Source organism: Camelina sativa, chromosome 7, assembly GCF_030686135.1.
Source record: "Camelina sativa cultivar CO46 ecotype springtype chromosome 7, ASM3068613v1".
Taxonomy (NCBI): domain Eukaryota; kingdom Viridiplantae; phylum Streptophyta; class Magnoliopsida; order Brassicales; family Brassicaceae; genus Camelina; species Camelina sativa.
In genome coordinates, this window is record NC_141886.1 from 34,426,703 (window position 1) to 34,443,185 (window position 16,483).

Below are 16,483 nucleotides of genomic sequence, written 5' to 3' on the forward strand. Positions count from 1 at the left end.
TCATTGCATGTTAAAAGTACCCGAGATACTATAAACTTCATTGCATGATAATATAAACTTACCCGAGATACTTCTAAGTTTAAGACAAGAGAAGTATAAAAATCATTAAAGTTAAATTTAAGCGGGGGGAAATATATATGTTTTGCTAGACTCAAAACATTAATGGGCTTTCTTCTTTTGGCCCAATAGCACTTTTATTTTTGTTTTTTACTGTAAATGCAAGTTTCGAAAAGCTGTGAAGCACCGGCGACAAGTGGCAACTACATCACCGGAGAAATCATTAGCGGGCGGCGAAATTAGTTACATTTCTGAGGTTCCAAACTTCGCTTCGACACACGATTTGAATTTCTCCGGTTTTCAGGTTTGTGTTAGATCTTTACAAGTCTTAGTTTTTGAGTATCACTGTTTAAGGTTTATGTTTTCTACTAATTGGGTTTATCTGCTTCTGTCGCCATAAAGCTTTAGCCTTTAGTTTTTAGCTTTTAAGTATGTCAGGAGTTTTAGGCCCCAAAAAGTTTAAATTTTTTAACCCTAGATTCAATGCAGGATTGTATTGCTCATGGCGATGGAAACCTTGAGGGAAAAGGTTATGGTTTTGTGTTACTGGAATGGTTCTGTCAAGTATGGTCCTGACGGCGTATTCTATGAAGGAATGCCTCGTAAGAAGATCAGAGTTAGGCAAAAGACTGCGTTAACTACATTGTTGAATGGGCTTTATCCAATTTTTGGATTAGATAAGCAGAAATCAGAGTTCAAAATCTTCGGTAGGTACCCTGTAGCTGCTTCACCGGATCTGTTTATGTATGCACACTTTCCTGTGGTGAACGACACTAGCTTGGAGACGATGCTTGAGCTTCCAAGCAATCATCCTTCTATTAAAGATGTGGAGTTGTATTTGGAAGTTAAATCGACATCTAATGGAGTTATTGATCCTGCTTCTTGCTCATCACTATTTGAAAACCCCGGTAATTCCTCAAAAAGACAGAGGACCCAACAACCACCAGAAGCTATTACTTATGTGTCACATCCATCTGTTAAATTAGAGAGGGATGTAGGCTTAGAGGTTCAGGGAGTGGATTACATTAATGGGTGGATTGAAGACGAGGCAGGTGCTGAGATTGGAAACGGTAGCACTCATGGAGGTGGAGATGGAGAAATGACAGATAAAAACATGGGTTCGGATGAAGTAGAGGAGCAGGTGGTTAATTTGACAGTGGATAACGACAGTGCACACAAGGGATTGAATGTGCCAGACTTAGAGGCATCTGCGAGTGCATGCTTATTAGATAGGGTCAATTCAAGTGCTTTAAAGCCGCAGATTCTATCCAGTTTGTGGGTTGATGAACATGAGTTGCGCGTGGGGTTGTGTTTTAAAGATATATATGAGCTGAAGAAAGTAGTGGACTGGTGCTCCATTAGAGGGCAGCAAAGGTGTGTAGTAAAAGAGATTAAGAATGACGAGTATATGTTTGAGTGCATCAGATGGAAATGCAATTGGTCGCTTCAGGCAGCTAGAATGGAAGATCACGGACTTGTTGAGATAACCAAGTGTAGTGGTCCACATACTTGTTGTTCTTTTGAGCCAGATAGTTTCGAGTTGGAATTTGCAGCAGAAGAGATTGAAAGTCTGATCAGGGTACAACCCACACTAACAATTGCAGAGTTGAAAGATTGGTGGTTTGAAAAATTTGGCTACAAGCTTGAAACTTCAGTGATGAAGGCAGCAAAACTGGAAGCGATAAAAAAAATATATGGAGATTGGGATCAAAGTTTCAGATTGATGACCAAATTAATGGCTGCGTTTCAAACATCTAATGGGCTACTAGTGGACTGGCAATACGATCTTTTTCCAAATCCTGAATTTGCACTCTTTCGTGGCGTGTTTTGGGCGTTTCCACAGTCCATTGAAGGGTTTCACCACTGTAAACCTGTGATCATAGTGGACACCAAAGACTTGAACGGTAAGTACCCTATGACATTGATGATTGCCCAGGGACTCGATGCTGGTGATTATTATTTCCCGCTTGCATTTGCGGTTACCAAAGAAGTGTCCACTGATAGTTGGCGTTGGTTTCTCACTGGAATCAGAGAGAAGGTCACACAAAGGAAAGACCTTTGTCTCATCTCCAGTCCCAACCCGGACATAGTCACTGTTGTAAACGAGCCAGGGTCTCTATGGCAAGAACCCTGGGCTTATCACAGGTTTTGTCTGGATTATCTGTGCTCCCAATTCCACGATGAATTTAAAGATGACTACCTTACGAACCTTTTGAAGCAGGCTGGAAACACGAGTCAGATTGAAAAATTTGATTCCTACATGAAGGACATCGAAAAGAAGAACTTAGCAGCTGGGAAATGGTTAGACCAATTTACTCAAAGTCAGTGGGCTCAGGCTCATGATAGTGGTCGGAGATACGGAATCATGATGGTAGAAACAGAACCTTTATTTGCAGTTTGTGAAAGCGTTCTGTGTCTTGGTCTGCCAGTGACAGCGACTGCACTGCTTCTGTTTGATGAGATGAGAACATTTTTTAAAGAGGGTCGTTGTGATAGCAGTGGGGTTAATTGCGGTGATGTTTACAACAAACTTGTCACGGACAAGCTTGAAGAGTTTAGGACAGCTTCTGTTACTTATGTTGTAATGCCGTTAGACAAAGGTGCGTTTCAGGTTACAGAGCCGTTAAAGAAGGATAGATGGATCGTCAGGCTGACTGAAAGCACGTGCACGTGTGGGGAGTTCCAAATTTGCAAGTTCCCATGTCTGCACGCTCTAGCAGTCTGTGAGAAGCTGACAATCAACCCTTTGCAGTATGTAGATGACTGTAACACTCTTGATCGATTTCACAAAACTTATGGAGCCACGTTTTATCCTGTTCCGGACGTATCAGCTTGGCCGGAAGCTTCTGGAGTTCCAACATTGTTCCCTCCACCTCCAGTCATTCTGCCACCACCGCCTCCATCTATCGTATCAGGTAAGCCCCAACACAAAACTACTACTTGCACTAGTAAGAAGAAGAGCTGAAAGTAGGATTAAACTGGTTTGGGTTATGTATATCGCAATGTCGTAACAAAGACATGTCTAGGTGCTTTTGTTTGTGAAAAAAGTAAAACAATGCTGTGTAAGAGTTACGCATTTTGGTGAGAACAGTCAATTGATCAGGACAAAATCAACAAGTTTGTGAATACATCTGACAAACCAAAACTCTGAAGTAAAACCCGGTATTACATAGCATTACTAGGTGGTAGGTGCATTGTAATATCATTTGTTTCTAATCACAAAAGAATCATAGTAATTTAGTAAAACAAGGATACATTGGATAGAAAGATACTTTAGTCAAAACTAAGTTACAGAATAATATGAATTCTTTTATTAAACGTGTGATTCCAAGCAGCCATAAACGAGATAAACATGTATTTCCACCAAAGAAAGTTTCATAAAAAGAGGTCATCAAGAAAACGGAGAAGAGTTATACAAGTCCAATGATACGTTCACGAGGCTCTGATAAGGTGCACCGGGTCTACATTAGGAGGAAGAAACAGAGGATTGGTACCATGGATGGGGATCACACGTATGGAGACTAATTCTTATATGATGATGGCTTGGCACGTGAGAAAGTAGTCATGGGTTTTGGTGTGTGAGTTAGATCATTGTGTTATAAATAAAGAAGGAATATGTTAAGGGGGAGTAGGTTGAGTCAAGTGAGGAAGCAGCCGCTCTTGTAATCTGAGAGTTTTTGAGAGCTTTTGAACATTGTTGAGCTTGTATTTACATGTTATTGGAGTTTTCCTAAGGTTAAGCTTTTATTCAGAGAGTTCACTAGTTAGAACTTAGAAGCTTAATCAGGCTCTAGCTAGAAGATATTTGTAAGGTGAATAGGAAGATCAACAAATATTTGTAAGAAACTTGTTTACAGTTCTTAGTATAAAATACTCACTCTCATTGTTTAGAGAGCTTTATGCAGATTGTGCTGTACAAACTTCTCCTGCGTGAGATTTGAGGGTAGTGAGCTTGAAAAGATGATGTTGTAGCCTCTGCTTCGTAGGATCCAATCTGTGATAAGAAATAGAGAGTTTTCTTATCATCCAAAGGCGGCATCCTATCAGAGAAAGAGGACTGAGGTGTTGATTGGTTCTCCCGCTACTTCCCACAAATGCAATGTTTGCGGGTGGTAGTGGTTGCTAGCGATTGGAACCAATCACACAAACCGTTCCCAATCGCTGCTAATCGTTCCTAACCGATCCAAACCACTGAATTCCAAAAGCTGCTTCCCGCAAGCGTTTGCGTTTGCGGGCGATTGCGGTTGGAATTTTTTTTTTTTTTTTTTTTTTTTTGTAAAAAACTTAAAAGACATCAATGATAATGAAATTTTTTTTTGTTATATTTTCTATCTAACCATTTTACTCATTAAGGATGGGAGAAAATGAAGTACAGATACGATTGCAGAGATTATAAAATAAACAATTAGAAGAAAATAATATTCCAATTAACAATAAACCGGAGAACTTGATGTAAATTTAATGGCACATCACACATAAGTTAAAAAAATCTAAATAAAAATAATATTTCATTAGAAATTTAAGAAAGTAAGATTATTTGTGAAAATATTAAAACTAATCACCAGTGACTCTTCTCAACTCTCACTTGACCATTCCTACCGATGCAACTACTGACCCACGATCTAAGAGAAAAGAGAAAAGATCTACGATCTAAAGTATATGTTTTGTCATTTATCAAATTACTTGCTTAAATTTTTGGTGAAAAGCCAAATGCATAAAGGAATAAGTATTTCAATATGAACTTTTTTTATGAATAATTATTATTTTAATAAATTTTAATTATAAATCAAGATTAATAAAATTTTGGTGTTTTTAAACATTTATATATTAGATATCAGATTTATTATGTTCCAACCGCTATTGCACCCGCTGGTCAACCAGTCGTAAACCTCCCGCAAACGTACCAATTTTAAACCGCTAAACCAGTCGTTCAAAACGCTTAATAACGCTTGAAACCGCAATCGCCTGCTTCCGCAATCTCCCGTAACCGCAACCGCAATGACAGCGTTTGAACCAGTCAGGCCATGAGAAGGAGCAACTAAAATCAAAAGAGACAATCCTGATTTTAGGCGGGAATGGGATTGGGGTGGCTAGTTTTAGGACGGACTCAATCACTAACGGGCTTTTCTTCTTTCGGCCCAATTGTATTTGTTTTTTTCCCTGACATCGTACTGCATTTTATCCTGTTCCGAAAGTTTCAGCTTGGCCGGAAGCTTCCGGAGTGCCGTTTAATAATATAATTGAGACATGATAGATATATGTTGCTGCTTTGTTTTGAACATGAAAATTAATCCGGTTTGTTCATGAGAACCAAGCTTCATTACGATCTCGAGTTTTGCTAGTTTTAGAACGGACTCAAACATTAACGGGCTTTCTTATTTTGGCCCAATACCACTTTTTATTTCTGTATTTTTTGGTCTTTTCGAAAAGCTGTGACACAGACCGACTGTAAGTATGACTGACTTCATGAGTTCTCTTCTCTGGCACATTAGTACTACTGTACTGTACTAGTAGTAGTCATATTCACCGGTGACAAGTGGCGACAACATCAGCGGAGAAATCATTAGCGAGAGGCGGCGAAATTCCAAACTTCTCTGCGACTCACAATTTGTAATTCTCCGAATCTCAGGTATGTAGATCTTTTACAAGCCTTAGTTTTCGAGTATCATCACTGTTTAGGGTTTAGGTTTTTAAATGGGTTTTATCTGCTTCTGTCACCATAAAGCTTTAGCCTTTTTATCTTTAGATATGGAGTTTTCTATTTCGGCCAAAATAAAAGTTTACATCTTTACCATAAAAATTCAATACAGGATTGTTGTGTTGTGCTCATTCATGGCCATGGAAACCTTGAGAGAAAAGGTTATGGTGTGGTGTTACTGGAATGGTTCTATCAAGTATGCTCCTGATGGCGTATTCTTTGAAGGATCCACTCCTAAGAAGATCAAAGTTAGGCGAAAGACTGCGTTAACTACATTGTTGAATGGGCTTTATCCAATTTTTGGATTAGATAAGCAGAAATCAGAGTTCAAAATCTTCGGTAGGTACCCTGTAGCTGCTTCACCGGATCTGTTTACGTATCTTCTTCTTCCTGTGGTGAACGACTCTAGTTTGGATTCTATGCTTGATGTTCCAACCAATCATCCTTCTATTAAAATTGTGAAGTTGTATTTGGAAGTGAGATCCACATCTGATGATGCTGCTTGTTCATCTCTACTGGATAATCCCGCTAGTTCCTCGAAAAGACAGAGGATCCAACAACTCCCTGAAGCCACTGGTTATGTTTCACTTCCATCTGTTAAAGTAGAGGGGTATAATGGGATAGAGGTTCAGGGACTGGATAACAGCAACGGGTGGATTGAAGATGAGGAGAATTCTGACTTTGGAAACGGTAGCACTCATGGAGGTGGAGACGGAGACATGACGGATAAAAACTCGGGTTCAGATGATGTGGTTAATTTGACAGCGAGTATTGACAATGCACACAATGATTTGAATGTGCCAGGCTTAGAGCCATCGACAAATCCATGCTTAGGTGTCGTCGATTCGAGTGCTTCAAAACCGTTGTCATTGTCCAGTTTGTGGGTCGATGATCATGAATTGCGTGTGGGATTGTGTTTTAAAGATAGGGATGAGCTGAAGAAGGTGGTGGACTGGTGTTCCATTAGAGGGCAGCAAAAGTGTGTAGTAAAAGAGATTAAGAAGGATGAGTATATGTTCAAATGCATCAGATGGAAATGCAATTGGTCTCTTGGTGCAGCTAGAATAGAAGAACATGGACTTGTTGAGATAACAAAGTGTAGTGGTCCACATACTTGCTGTTATATTAAGCCAGAGAGTTTCAACTTGGAATTTGCAGTAGAAGAGATTGAAAGTCTGATCAGGGTACAACCCACACTAACAATTGCAGAGTTGAAAAATTGGTGGTTTGACAAATTTGGCGACATGCTTAAAACTTCAGAGCTGCGGGCAGCAAAACAGGAAGTAATCAAAAAGGTATTTGGAGACTGGGATCAGAGTTTCAGAGTATTACCCAAATTAATGGCTGCGTTTCACTCATCTAATGGGCTACTTGTTGACTGGCAATACGAACTTTTTCCTAATCCTGAATTTGCATCCTTCAGTGGCGTGTTTTGGGCGTTTCCACAGTCCATTGAAGGGTTTCGACACTGTAGACCTCTGATCATAGTGGATTCCAAAGACTTGAATGGTACGTATCCTATGAAGTTGATGATTGCCTCAGGACTCGACGCTGATGATTGCTTTTTCCCGCTTGCATTTGCGCTTACCAAAGAAGTATGCACTGATACTTGGCGTTGGTTTCTCGCTGGAATCCGAGAGAAGGTAACACAAAGGAAAGGCCTTTGCCTCATCTCCAGTCCCCACCCGGGCATAGTTGCTGTTATTAACGAACCAGGGTCACTGTGGCAAGAACCGTGGGCTTATCACAGGTTCTGTCTGGATCGGTTTTGCTTACAATTCCATGATATTTTTCGAGACTACAACCTGGACGATCTTGTGAAGCAAGCTGGATCTACAAGTCAGAAGGAAGAATTTGATTCCTACATGAAGGAAATTGAAAAGAAGAACTCAGAAGCTCGCAAATGGTTAGACCAATTCCCTCAAGATCAGTGGGCTCTGGCTCATGACGGTGGTAGGAGATACGGTGTCATGACGGTAGAAACAGAAGACTTGTTTGCAATTTGTGAAAACTTTGACTCTCTTGGTCTGTCTGTGACAGCGAACGCACTGCTTCTGTTTGATGAGATGAGATTAGTTTTTCACACGGGACTTTGTGATAGCAGTGGTAGAGTTAACTGCGGTGATGTGTACACTAAACTTGTCATGGACAAGCTTGATGAGTTTAGGACAGGTACTGTTACTTACGTTGTAATGCCTTTACAGAAAGGTGCATTTAAGGTCACAGAGCCGTTACATAAGGATGGATGGATCGTTCTACTGAGCGAATGCACCTGCACGTGTGGAAAGTTTCAATCGAAGAAGTTTCCGTGTCTACACGCTCTAGCAGTCTGTAAGAAGCTCAAAATCAACCCTTTGCAGTATGTAGACGACTGTTACACTCTTGAACGATTATTCAAAACTTACACAGGTACTTTTGCTCCTGTTCCGGATGTATCAGCTTGGCCGGAAGCTTCAGGAATTCCGACATTGTTCCCACCAGTCATGTCTCTGCCACCGCCTCCAACTAGTCCTCGCACTATTCAGAAGAAGAAGAGCTAATCGCTTACCGTTTCTATTGTGCATCTTTGTGACGTTTGGGAAGGAGGACTAAAACCGATCCGTGTTTGTATATTGTAGTATTGTATATGAAACAGATTTAAGCAAGATGATTGTATGATTCAGAAAATCTTGAGATTCAATTTATTATGAAACAAATATTCATTAAAACGATATATATGTTTCCGGGATCTCCTCCATTGACAAAAGCAGAGTGGACCGTTGTTCTTTCACGGTACTGTGTTCCTTTCTCGACCTCTCTGCACCCAGAAATGTTGCAAAGGGATCTGTAACTTGTGTCATTCACAAATGTTGGCTGCAATGGAGCTGACTATTAGGCATCAGATAAAAACTACAGTGAAGCAGTCCCAGCCTCCGAGTGTTAGGCTGCTTCTAGGAGGACGCTCCTTACCGGCCCACTCAGTGTTCTCTTATATCAGCCCTGAAGCTAACTTGCTGTGTAGTTCCAGTTAGATAAGGTTAAAAGATGCACTGATAATAAACACAACTAAAAATAAAGAACATGCATATAAAATGAGTTAACATGAATGTTCCAGAAGTTTAGGGAACATATTTTTCCAAGATTCTGGATTCTTGTTGACCTTAAACAAGGCAACTTGAATATTCTTTTGGTTCTTGGTGGAAGATACCCAATAGATGAATAATTTTTCATTATTTCACACTTTGATTCAAGCAATTCTGTAACACCATCATGGTTGATAACAGAACTATATGGTCCAACGACAGTGAGGATAAGTTACAACATTTGTTTGAAAACACACCTGCAGCTAGAATACACAGGATGCAAAATGAAGAACAATACTATATGACGCCAACGACAGACATTAACAGTAACAATCATAATGATAACAGAACTATATGGTCCAACAAAAATTACCCCCAAGAGTCTTACCGACGCCGATGAGAGAGTTTACGATTAGACCTCTTCCCAACGGTTGATTTCGATGTGGAAGAAGACGAAGCTGTAAGGGACGAGTTTACAATATCCAAATTATCCTCACTGAAGGCCTTGTTCACTGACTCTTGTTTTTCCATGAACCTTTGCCTCTTTTGTAGTCGGTTCTCGGGAGTTTCTTCTTCTCCCCAAGCCAGTTGAGTCAAGTCCTCACAGTCCATAATTATTTGGTCGAGCACTGCCGAACAGCGTGGGAGGAAGCGTTTCCCAAGTTCCACTGATGATAGGAAACAAAACAAGATCAGACAGCAACTGACACAGCCATGTTTAAAAATCATTGAGTATTTGTGATAAGGAGTAGATGAAGTTGGTGAGAATCTATACCGGTTTTAGAAAGTGCTTTTAGTCTACTTTGGTGCTCTTCTAAGATTTTGAAAGGTACTATCTTTACGTCCGGTGATGTCCTCTTTGTACCTGTGAGGCCGTCAGGCTCGAGGCTAGTCCCTATGAACTCACATGTTCCCTTCACTTGTGCGATATCCATTGCAACTTGTGCTTCCGTTGGAAAGAGAAGTTGAGCAAGTGCAACTAAAAATAGGACACAAAGTATAGTTATCATTAGTTTTCACACGAAATTTGATTTAAACACATGAGACATAAGAAAGTAAATAATGAAAAGAAAGATATAAGAATTGAGAGATACCTCTATTTTCAAGATCGAGCAGCCTCGTCTTGAGTTCATCGGCAGCCACAACAAGAGAGGGAGGAACATCTCCAGGAATTGGTTCACGTTTGTCACCTTGCTCTAATATTTCTATGCAAAGTCGGCCTTTGAGAGAATGCTTGTAACGCTCCGGAACATTATTATACTCAACCGCCATAGTTGCTCGTTTAGCGATCAAGAGAGCAGTTCTACCTTCCAAAGTAGTCTCTGATGCACTTGCACCTTTCTCCAGTAGAGATAGTATCAGTTGCGGCTCCTTCCTCATCGCAGCGACATGAAGCACCGTGTATCCCCTCGGATTCCTATGGTTGACATCAGCAATTTTAAGGTCTAGGAGATCAGTTGCGGTCTTGACATCGCAATAAGCAACAGCGAAATGAAGAGCACAGGCATCATCTAAGCTGGTGTGGCCTTCTTTCAAAAGCATCTCGACTAACGCGACATCATCCGAGTCAAGTGCCTTGTGTATATTCCAGACATGTTTCTCTAGTTGAGGCACCTCGTAACCGAGCTCTTTACGGTTGTCAGTTATTTGTTTGACAATCTCTTCAGGCAAAGACTTGTCAAGACTAACTATATCGACATCAGACTTGACAATGATCTCTTTGCATCTATCCAACAGCTTCGTGCATGTTTTACCACATATACTCGCAAGCTTGAGTATAACCAATGCGTCCTCTATAACAACTTTGTCCACAACGTCCAGCAAATGCCTCTGATACAGAGTAACTAGTTCAGGGATCTTGAAGATGAAAGCCAAGTAGAGAACCTCCAACCTGAAATCAACGGCAGGCCGGCAAGCCACGTGGCAGCAACTGTGGTCAGCGCATTCAGAAACTCCCTTTGGAGGTGGCCTCACTCTGCTGCTGTAAACATAAGCAAGAACTGTCACAACCGAATCGAAGCCGACTTCGTAATCCTTAGCAATCTCCTTAAGGTCGAGCTTCACGATGGCTGCGTTGGAATCATTCTCCTTCTTGGCGGCTGCGGCTAAAGCGTTCTTGAAGAAAGGGCTTCTCGCTGAGACAACGCACCGGTGGAAAGAAACTTCCCGGCCGTCAGAGAGAAGAAGCTTAGCGTCGCTGTAGAAATCTTCGGGAGAGTCAAACACGGATTCGAGGCTGTTGGAGAGCAATCGCAGAGCAGAGACATCAGGTCCGGTGAGAAGTTCGGCGGCGGGATAAACGATAGAGGACTCGGTGGGTGCAGGTGCGGCGGCGAAGAAACTAGTACTGCTCGTGATTTCATACGAATCGGCGAAGCCATCAAGAATGGTATCCATCAACTCAAAACAGGTTCTTGAAATTTAACAAATTAATCAAGAAATAGATCTCCTTCCAAATCAAAGAAGAAGAAGACACGATTTGGTTAAGATCGAAGAGCAAAGATAGAAAAAAAAAACCATTGACGTAGCAGAGAGAGAGTAGAAGCTAGAGAGCCAAAGAGACAAAGTCAAGTCAATGAGGATGAGAGTGGTGGTGGTGGTGAGAGAGAGATGAAGAAGAGGAAGAAAGAAGCATCCTCGAACGGTTTCACCAGTACCGGTAAGTTTCCAGGAAAGGAATTGTCTAATATTGGGAAATTAATTTAAACAGTAAAACTAAACCGGTTCGGCTATATCGTGTGTTGCTATATTTGTACAGTTGTATGTGAAATTCAATCCGGTTCAGCGATCGAACCAAACTGGATTTGGAGATGAAATCTTTGATTCATTTTCAAGAAACAAATTACATCTTTACATTTATATTACTTACATATTGATTATTTCCAAGGCCGGTTTACTGATATGGACCAACCAATTCAGTCAAATTTAGTTAGCTTTCAGTTTTTATTTTCTTAAATTAATTAAAGCAATGGAAAAGGAAATTATAAAATCACTTGTACAGTACGTAACTTCTTTTTATGATAGTTAAATCTTGAAGTGTTTTTTTTTTTTTTAAGTTCAACCTTAGGATCATTTTTCAGTTTTTAGTTTATTAGTAAACTTAAATGAATATATTCATTTCATTTATAAACTGTCTAACGTTTCAAGATATCTCATACTAAATTATATCACTTAATTTTACTTATGTACAAAAAAAAACAAAAAAACAAAAATATATAACCTAAAAATTGGTTGTTAAAAACACTTAAACTTGAGATGTCCTAAGCGACGATGAACTACACTTGTCTATGCTTCGGATATGAAGATTTGTTCCATTAAAGTGAACCAAAGATTCGTTACACGATGATAAGATTCAAAAACATGAAAGTAAAGCAAAATAATAATTAAAGTGAAAACAATATAACAATAACGAATAACAAAAGCGTAAGTCGTACGTTGACTTGACTTTCTCAATTTAATTTCATGCCTCTCACATTGTTTGTGACTTGTTCTATTCAGAATCAGAATCAGAGCCGTTGAATTTCCCGTTCATATCAACTCTCTCGAAATCAGAATAGAGAGGAAAATAGAAAATGGTCGAAATAAAGCAAGGGGAGAATTTTGGAGACCTTATTTGTAAATCCTGAGAACTCCCGCTATTCATGTCGTATAAGCATATACGATCCATGTCACCGAGTGTCACGACGTCGCTGGTTAAGAACCCCACGGTTTTGAGCCATACATCTTTAACAATCTCTTTCACGTTTACCCAACAAGTCCCAAAAATGCTCTCCAAAACCCATATCTCATCATAATCCACTCCTTCCTTCTTTATCGAAGTAATGATCCCAAGCTTTCCTTCGTAGCTTGTCAAGTCTAGAGAGTTACCGCTCCTTATACTCTCAGGAACCGGGCAATATGACCATGTTTCGGTTTTGAAACAAAACCGAAACACATTTTTGCGGGTTAACCAATGCAAAAACCCGTAAGAAGATGTCGGTTTAGAGTTCCAATAACTCAACATGTCATCTGCCGGTAGTTCCAAATTCTTCAGTCTCTTCCATGCATACGAATCCGAATCGAAAACTTCACAGACGAAACTGGTATTGATGTTGTTCCTCCTCCTCTCCGCGTAAGGTAAGTCTGAGAGCCTGAGGATCTTATACCGGAAAGGGTTAGACTCAATAACCATTAAACCGAGGGATATGGTGAAATGCCGGGTTTTTGGGTTCGGTAAGATCAGGTGTTGTTTAGTCGTTGGTTTGCAGATGATGTACTCCGGTTGTCCTCCTCTAACCGGACGATCATTAACACAAAGCAAGATCCCATGACTTGCATCACAAGCTTGAATCCTTGCTCTTCCCTGCGGTAGAAAATCGAGCGAGACTTCATGAGTCCCACCAGATTTGTTTCCGAAAGTTTCGGCAAAAGTGGTGTGTATAGTTAGTCCTCTCGAGTACTGGAGGAAGTAACCGGAAATGGAGTTGGTTCTTTGGAGATTGAGTTTGAGAAACCAAGAAGCGGAGGTTCTTTTGTTACACTCTTTGTTTAGGAGTCTGACTTTTTCGACCACCGAATAGCGAGAACGAGAAAGAACCTCGATGAACATGTCTTGGTTCATCTCAAAAGACATTTGTGAGAATGTATGTAGTGAAATAAAAGATGAAGATTTGTTGTTTTTGATCTGTGGCTACTTACGACAACAAATAGCTATATTATATAGGATGATTTTATGTAACCCAATTTTCATTTTGTTTCATGATTTTGGTAATACCGTGCTTTCCATTTTTGTGATATATTTTCTAAACGTAAACCAACAATGAGAAAGAAACCCCCCGCGCCAATTTGTCTTTTTGTTTTTGAATATTTTAAGAATATTATCCAATTTTTATTTGCATATCACAAATTAATTACCACAATTGGAAGATATATGTATTCAATATTACTGGAAAATGAAAAATCGGTAATGTTCACTTCACTGTAGAGTCTGAATCATGTATCCAATATATAAAATACGTAGTTGTCTCATTTTCCTATATATATTTATTTAAAAGAATGAACCAATGATATAAACTAAATTAAAAGTTAAAACTATACTGAACATATAATAAATTACATTATAAAAACATGAAAGTCATATATATCGAACATTTTTTTTTATTGAAAGTTTTTCTTAAAAGACTTGTTTGGTGTTACGCACACACTTTTTAAGAAACACAAATCGCTTACAAAATTATTTTTGATTGTTTGTTGACAACAAAAAGAAGATTATTTATACCCCAAGTTGTGCTTATTGAGTCTTGAGTCTCTAGACTAGTTTGCATTTGTCAGCCAGTGTCTTCTTCGCGTTGGTCCAGATCAACCCTCTCGTAATCAGAACAAAACGGGAAACAAACGTAATAGGCAAATGCCGTGTTTGGATGCACTATATTCAATCTCTTTGTGTTTATGTTGTAGAAGCAAACACGATCCCAGCTCCAAAGCGTTACGACGTCGTTGCTCGGAGTCCAGAGAATGTTATCGCTCACCCCAATGCTTTTAATATCTCTCACTTTTATCCACGACTTTCCAAAACTGCTCTTTAAAACCCATAACCCGTGAACATGTTCTTGATCTTTGTTTGTCCACACACGAATAACACCTAGCTTCCCTTCGTATTTGACCAGTTCTGGGAAAACACCGAAGTTGGGAGTATGCAAGAAAGACCAAGCCTCGGTCTTGAGACAGAACCGGATCACATTGTCGTTCCGCGATCTCCAATGCAAGAATCCAGAAGCTTGTACCGGGTTTGAAAGAATTAAACCGTCTGTTCTTGGTAGACGCAAGTTTTTTAATCTCTTCCACGCAAACGAACCGGAATCGAAAACTTCGCACGCAAAAGTTCTTAGATTCCGATTCGTAACGTACGTCTTCGAAAGCCTAACTATTTTATACCGGAAAGGGTCCAACCCGATTACAGCTATACCCATTAACTTATCACAACTTCGCACTTCTGGACGCGGTATGATCTGATACTGTTTTGTGGTTGGTTTTCAGACTATGTACTCCGGTACTACTCCTCTGTCATTAACACAGAGCAATATCCCATGACTTGCATCACAAGCTTTGATCTTGACGTTGTTTCCCGGTGGCAGGAAATCGATGGAGACTCCGTTGTTTTGTAAATCACTCCTCTCAGGGATAAAACTGGTTCGAAGTTTGTATCCTTGTTCGTAGTATTGTGATTGTAGGAAGTATCCGGAAACTGAATTGGTTCTGTGGAGATTGAGATCGAGAAACCATGACTCGTAGCTTCTCTTGTTGCATTCTTTATTCAGGAGCCTGAATTTTCCCAAATCTGTAGCCAGAAGATAAGAAAGAACCTCTTGGGTCATGTCTTGATTCATCACCAGAGAACTCATGATCCTGTCCAACAAACAAAAGAAAAAAGCTGACCACGATCGATCACTCAATGAGATATATAAAAATCAGGATCGGTAGAGAAGAGCGTTATATAGTGTTTAATTTATCCTTTTCTGTTTAAGGAAAGTACCTATATTGCCTTTTTCTTCTCTAGTCCCAAAACAAACAAAATAACCAAAGATCAAATCATTCACTATAGTAACCTTCAGCCCAAAGTTTCTCTTTTGACTTTTAACCAAATTTACATTACTTTAATTGCTAGATAACATTTTTTTTTTGTTAACCAATTTTTGGAATTTTTTTTTTCTTATATATTAACTACTCCTCATCCTCAAAATATTATACTCCTTCCATTTTCAAATAGTGATTGCTCTAGACTTAATTTTTTGTTTTAATTTAATTGTCATTTTTATTTTTCATTGTCATTTTTAGTAAAACTTATTTTATTTGCCCCTTATTAAATGTATAAAATGTTAAAAAAAACTTTAGAGGTTAAATATTTTCTCCAAAATTATAATCTAATAATAAAAATTATTATTCTATTTGTTTTAACAAGTTATTTTGTTTGAGACATTATTTACTTTCAATATTAACAATTGTTTTGTGTTGACAAAAAAAAAAGAAAATTGTTTTGTAAATCTACATATATCTTTTTAAATACTAATTGTTTTAGAATATTAAAGTATTTGAATGTGTTTGATTTATATTATCATTTTGTATTGTTTGTTTGTTGTATTTGCATCATCATTTTGTGGAATATTTAAGTAGTAATAATTATATTCAAATTGTGAGTAATAAAATTTAGTAATTTATCAACCACATAAATTTAGTTTTACCAAATACGGAACATTAAAACACACATCTTTTTCTTCATAGATTGAGTAATATATTTTTGTTTTTAAAAATTCAAATCACAACATATCCAGAAAAAAACTACATATTTATTTATCATATATATTATAAGATAATTCAAAACAATTTGTAAATAAAATAAAAGAAAGATGATAGGAGAATCATAATTAAAATCTTAATAAAATCTTTCAAATATAGTTATTAAAATAATAATTTGGATTCTTAGATACAAAATCTTACTTTTAAAAGTTCTTATTGGTTTACAAATTTTTAAAAATAATTAATAATTTTCTTCCATAATTAATTTGAAAGAGAAAATATTTTTTTTATAAATTATTAATTATTTAAAAGATTTTATTAGTCTAATATTAAAATTATATTTTTACCCTTACTGAAAAAGTAAATATTTGTCTTAATATCAATGACATGGCGA

The 16,483-nt window shown here is 38.4% G+C and overlaps 4 protein-coding genes and 1 pseudogene across 8 annotated transcripts; 2 read left to right on the forward strand and 3 right to left on the reverse strand.

The window, feature by feature from the left end:
• The first annotated feature begins 164 nt into the window (after nt 1–164).
• Nucleotides 165–3,961, forward strand: LOC104704057 (uncharacterized). Of its 3 annotated transcripts, none has more exons than XM_019228154.2 (3): nt 165–361; nt 547–2,972; nt 3,393–3,961. In XM_019228154.2, exons 2-3 carry the CDS (start codon nt 560–562, stop codon nt 3,482–3,484), a joined length of 2,505 nt encoding a protein of 834 aa, XP_019083699.1. In that variant the 5' UTR covers nt 165–361; nt 547–559; the 3' UTR covers nt 3,485–3,961. The 3 variants fall into 3 exon arrangements, with proteins under 3 accessions (XP_019083699.1, XP_087316290.1, XP_010418481.1); XM_010420179.2 differs by having other exon boundaries at nt 226–361; nt 536–2,972; XM_087460164.1 differs by lacking the exon at nt 3,393–3,961 and having other exon boundaries at nt 191–361; nt 547–3,167.
• Nucleotides 3,962–5,328: 1,367 nt separating this feature from the next.
• LOC104704058 (uncharacterized) lies at nt 5,329–8,463 on the forward strand. 2 transcript variants are annotated; one of them, XM_087457682.1, is made up of 3 exons: nt 5,329–5,686; nt 5,868–8,086; nt 8,165–8,463. In XM_087457682.1, exons 2-3 carry the CDS (start codon nt 5,890–5,892, stop codon nt 8,293–8,295), a joined length of 2,328 nt encoding a protein of 775 aa, XP_087313808.1. In that variant the 5' UTR covers nt 5,329–5,686; nt 5,868–5,889; the 3' UTR covers nt 8,296–8,463. The 2 variants fall into 2 exon arrangements, with proteins under 2 accessions (XP_087313808.1, XP_019082765.2); XM_019227220.2 differs by having other exon boundaries at nt 5,868–8,463.
• LOC104704061 (regulatory protein NPR1) lies at nt 8,392–11,539 on the reverse strand. Of its 2 annotated transcripts, XM_010420181.3 has the most exons (4): nt 9,912–11,539; nt 9,593–9,796; nt 9,206–9,485; nt 8,392–8,748 (listed from the first exon to the last, which is right to left on the reverse strand). In XM_010420181.3, the coding sequence occupies exons 1-4, from the start codon at nt 11,212–11,214 to the stop codon at nt 8,724–8,726; spliced, it is 1,812 nt and encodes a 603-aa protein (XP_010418483.2). In that variant the 5' UTR covers nt 11,215–11,539; the 3' UTR covers nt 8,392–8,723. The 2 variants fall into 2 exon arrangements, with proteins under 2 accessions (XP_010418483.2, XP_087313809.1); XM_087457683.1 differs by lacking the exon at nt 8,392–8,748 and having other exon boundaries at nt 8,947–9,485.
• A 768-nt stretch (nt 11,540–12,307) lies between these two features.
• Nucleotides 12,308–13,420, reverse strand: LOC147942017 (uncharacterized). Its single transcript, XM_087458718.1, has one exon. The coding sequence runs from the start codon at nt 13,415–13,417 to the stop codon at nt 12,308–12,310; it is 1,110 nt and encodes a 369-aa protein (XP_087314844.1). The 5' UTR covers nt 13,418–13,420.
• A 689-nt stretch (nt 13,421–14,109) lies between these two features.
• On the reverse strand, nt 14,110–15,197 carry LOC104704062 (F-box protein At3g49450-like; annotated as a pseudogene).
• Nucleotides 15,198–16,483: the final 1,286 nt, after the last annotated feature.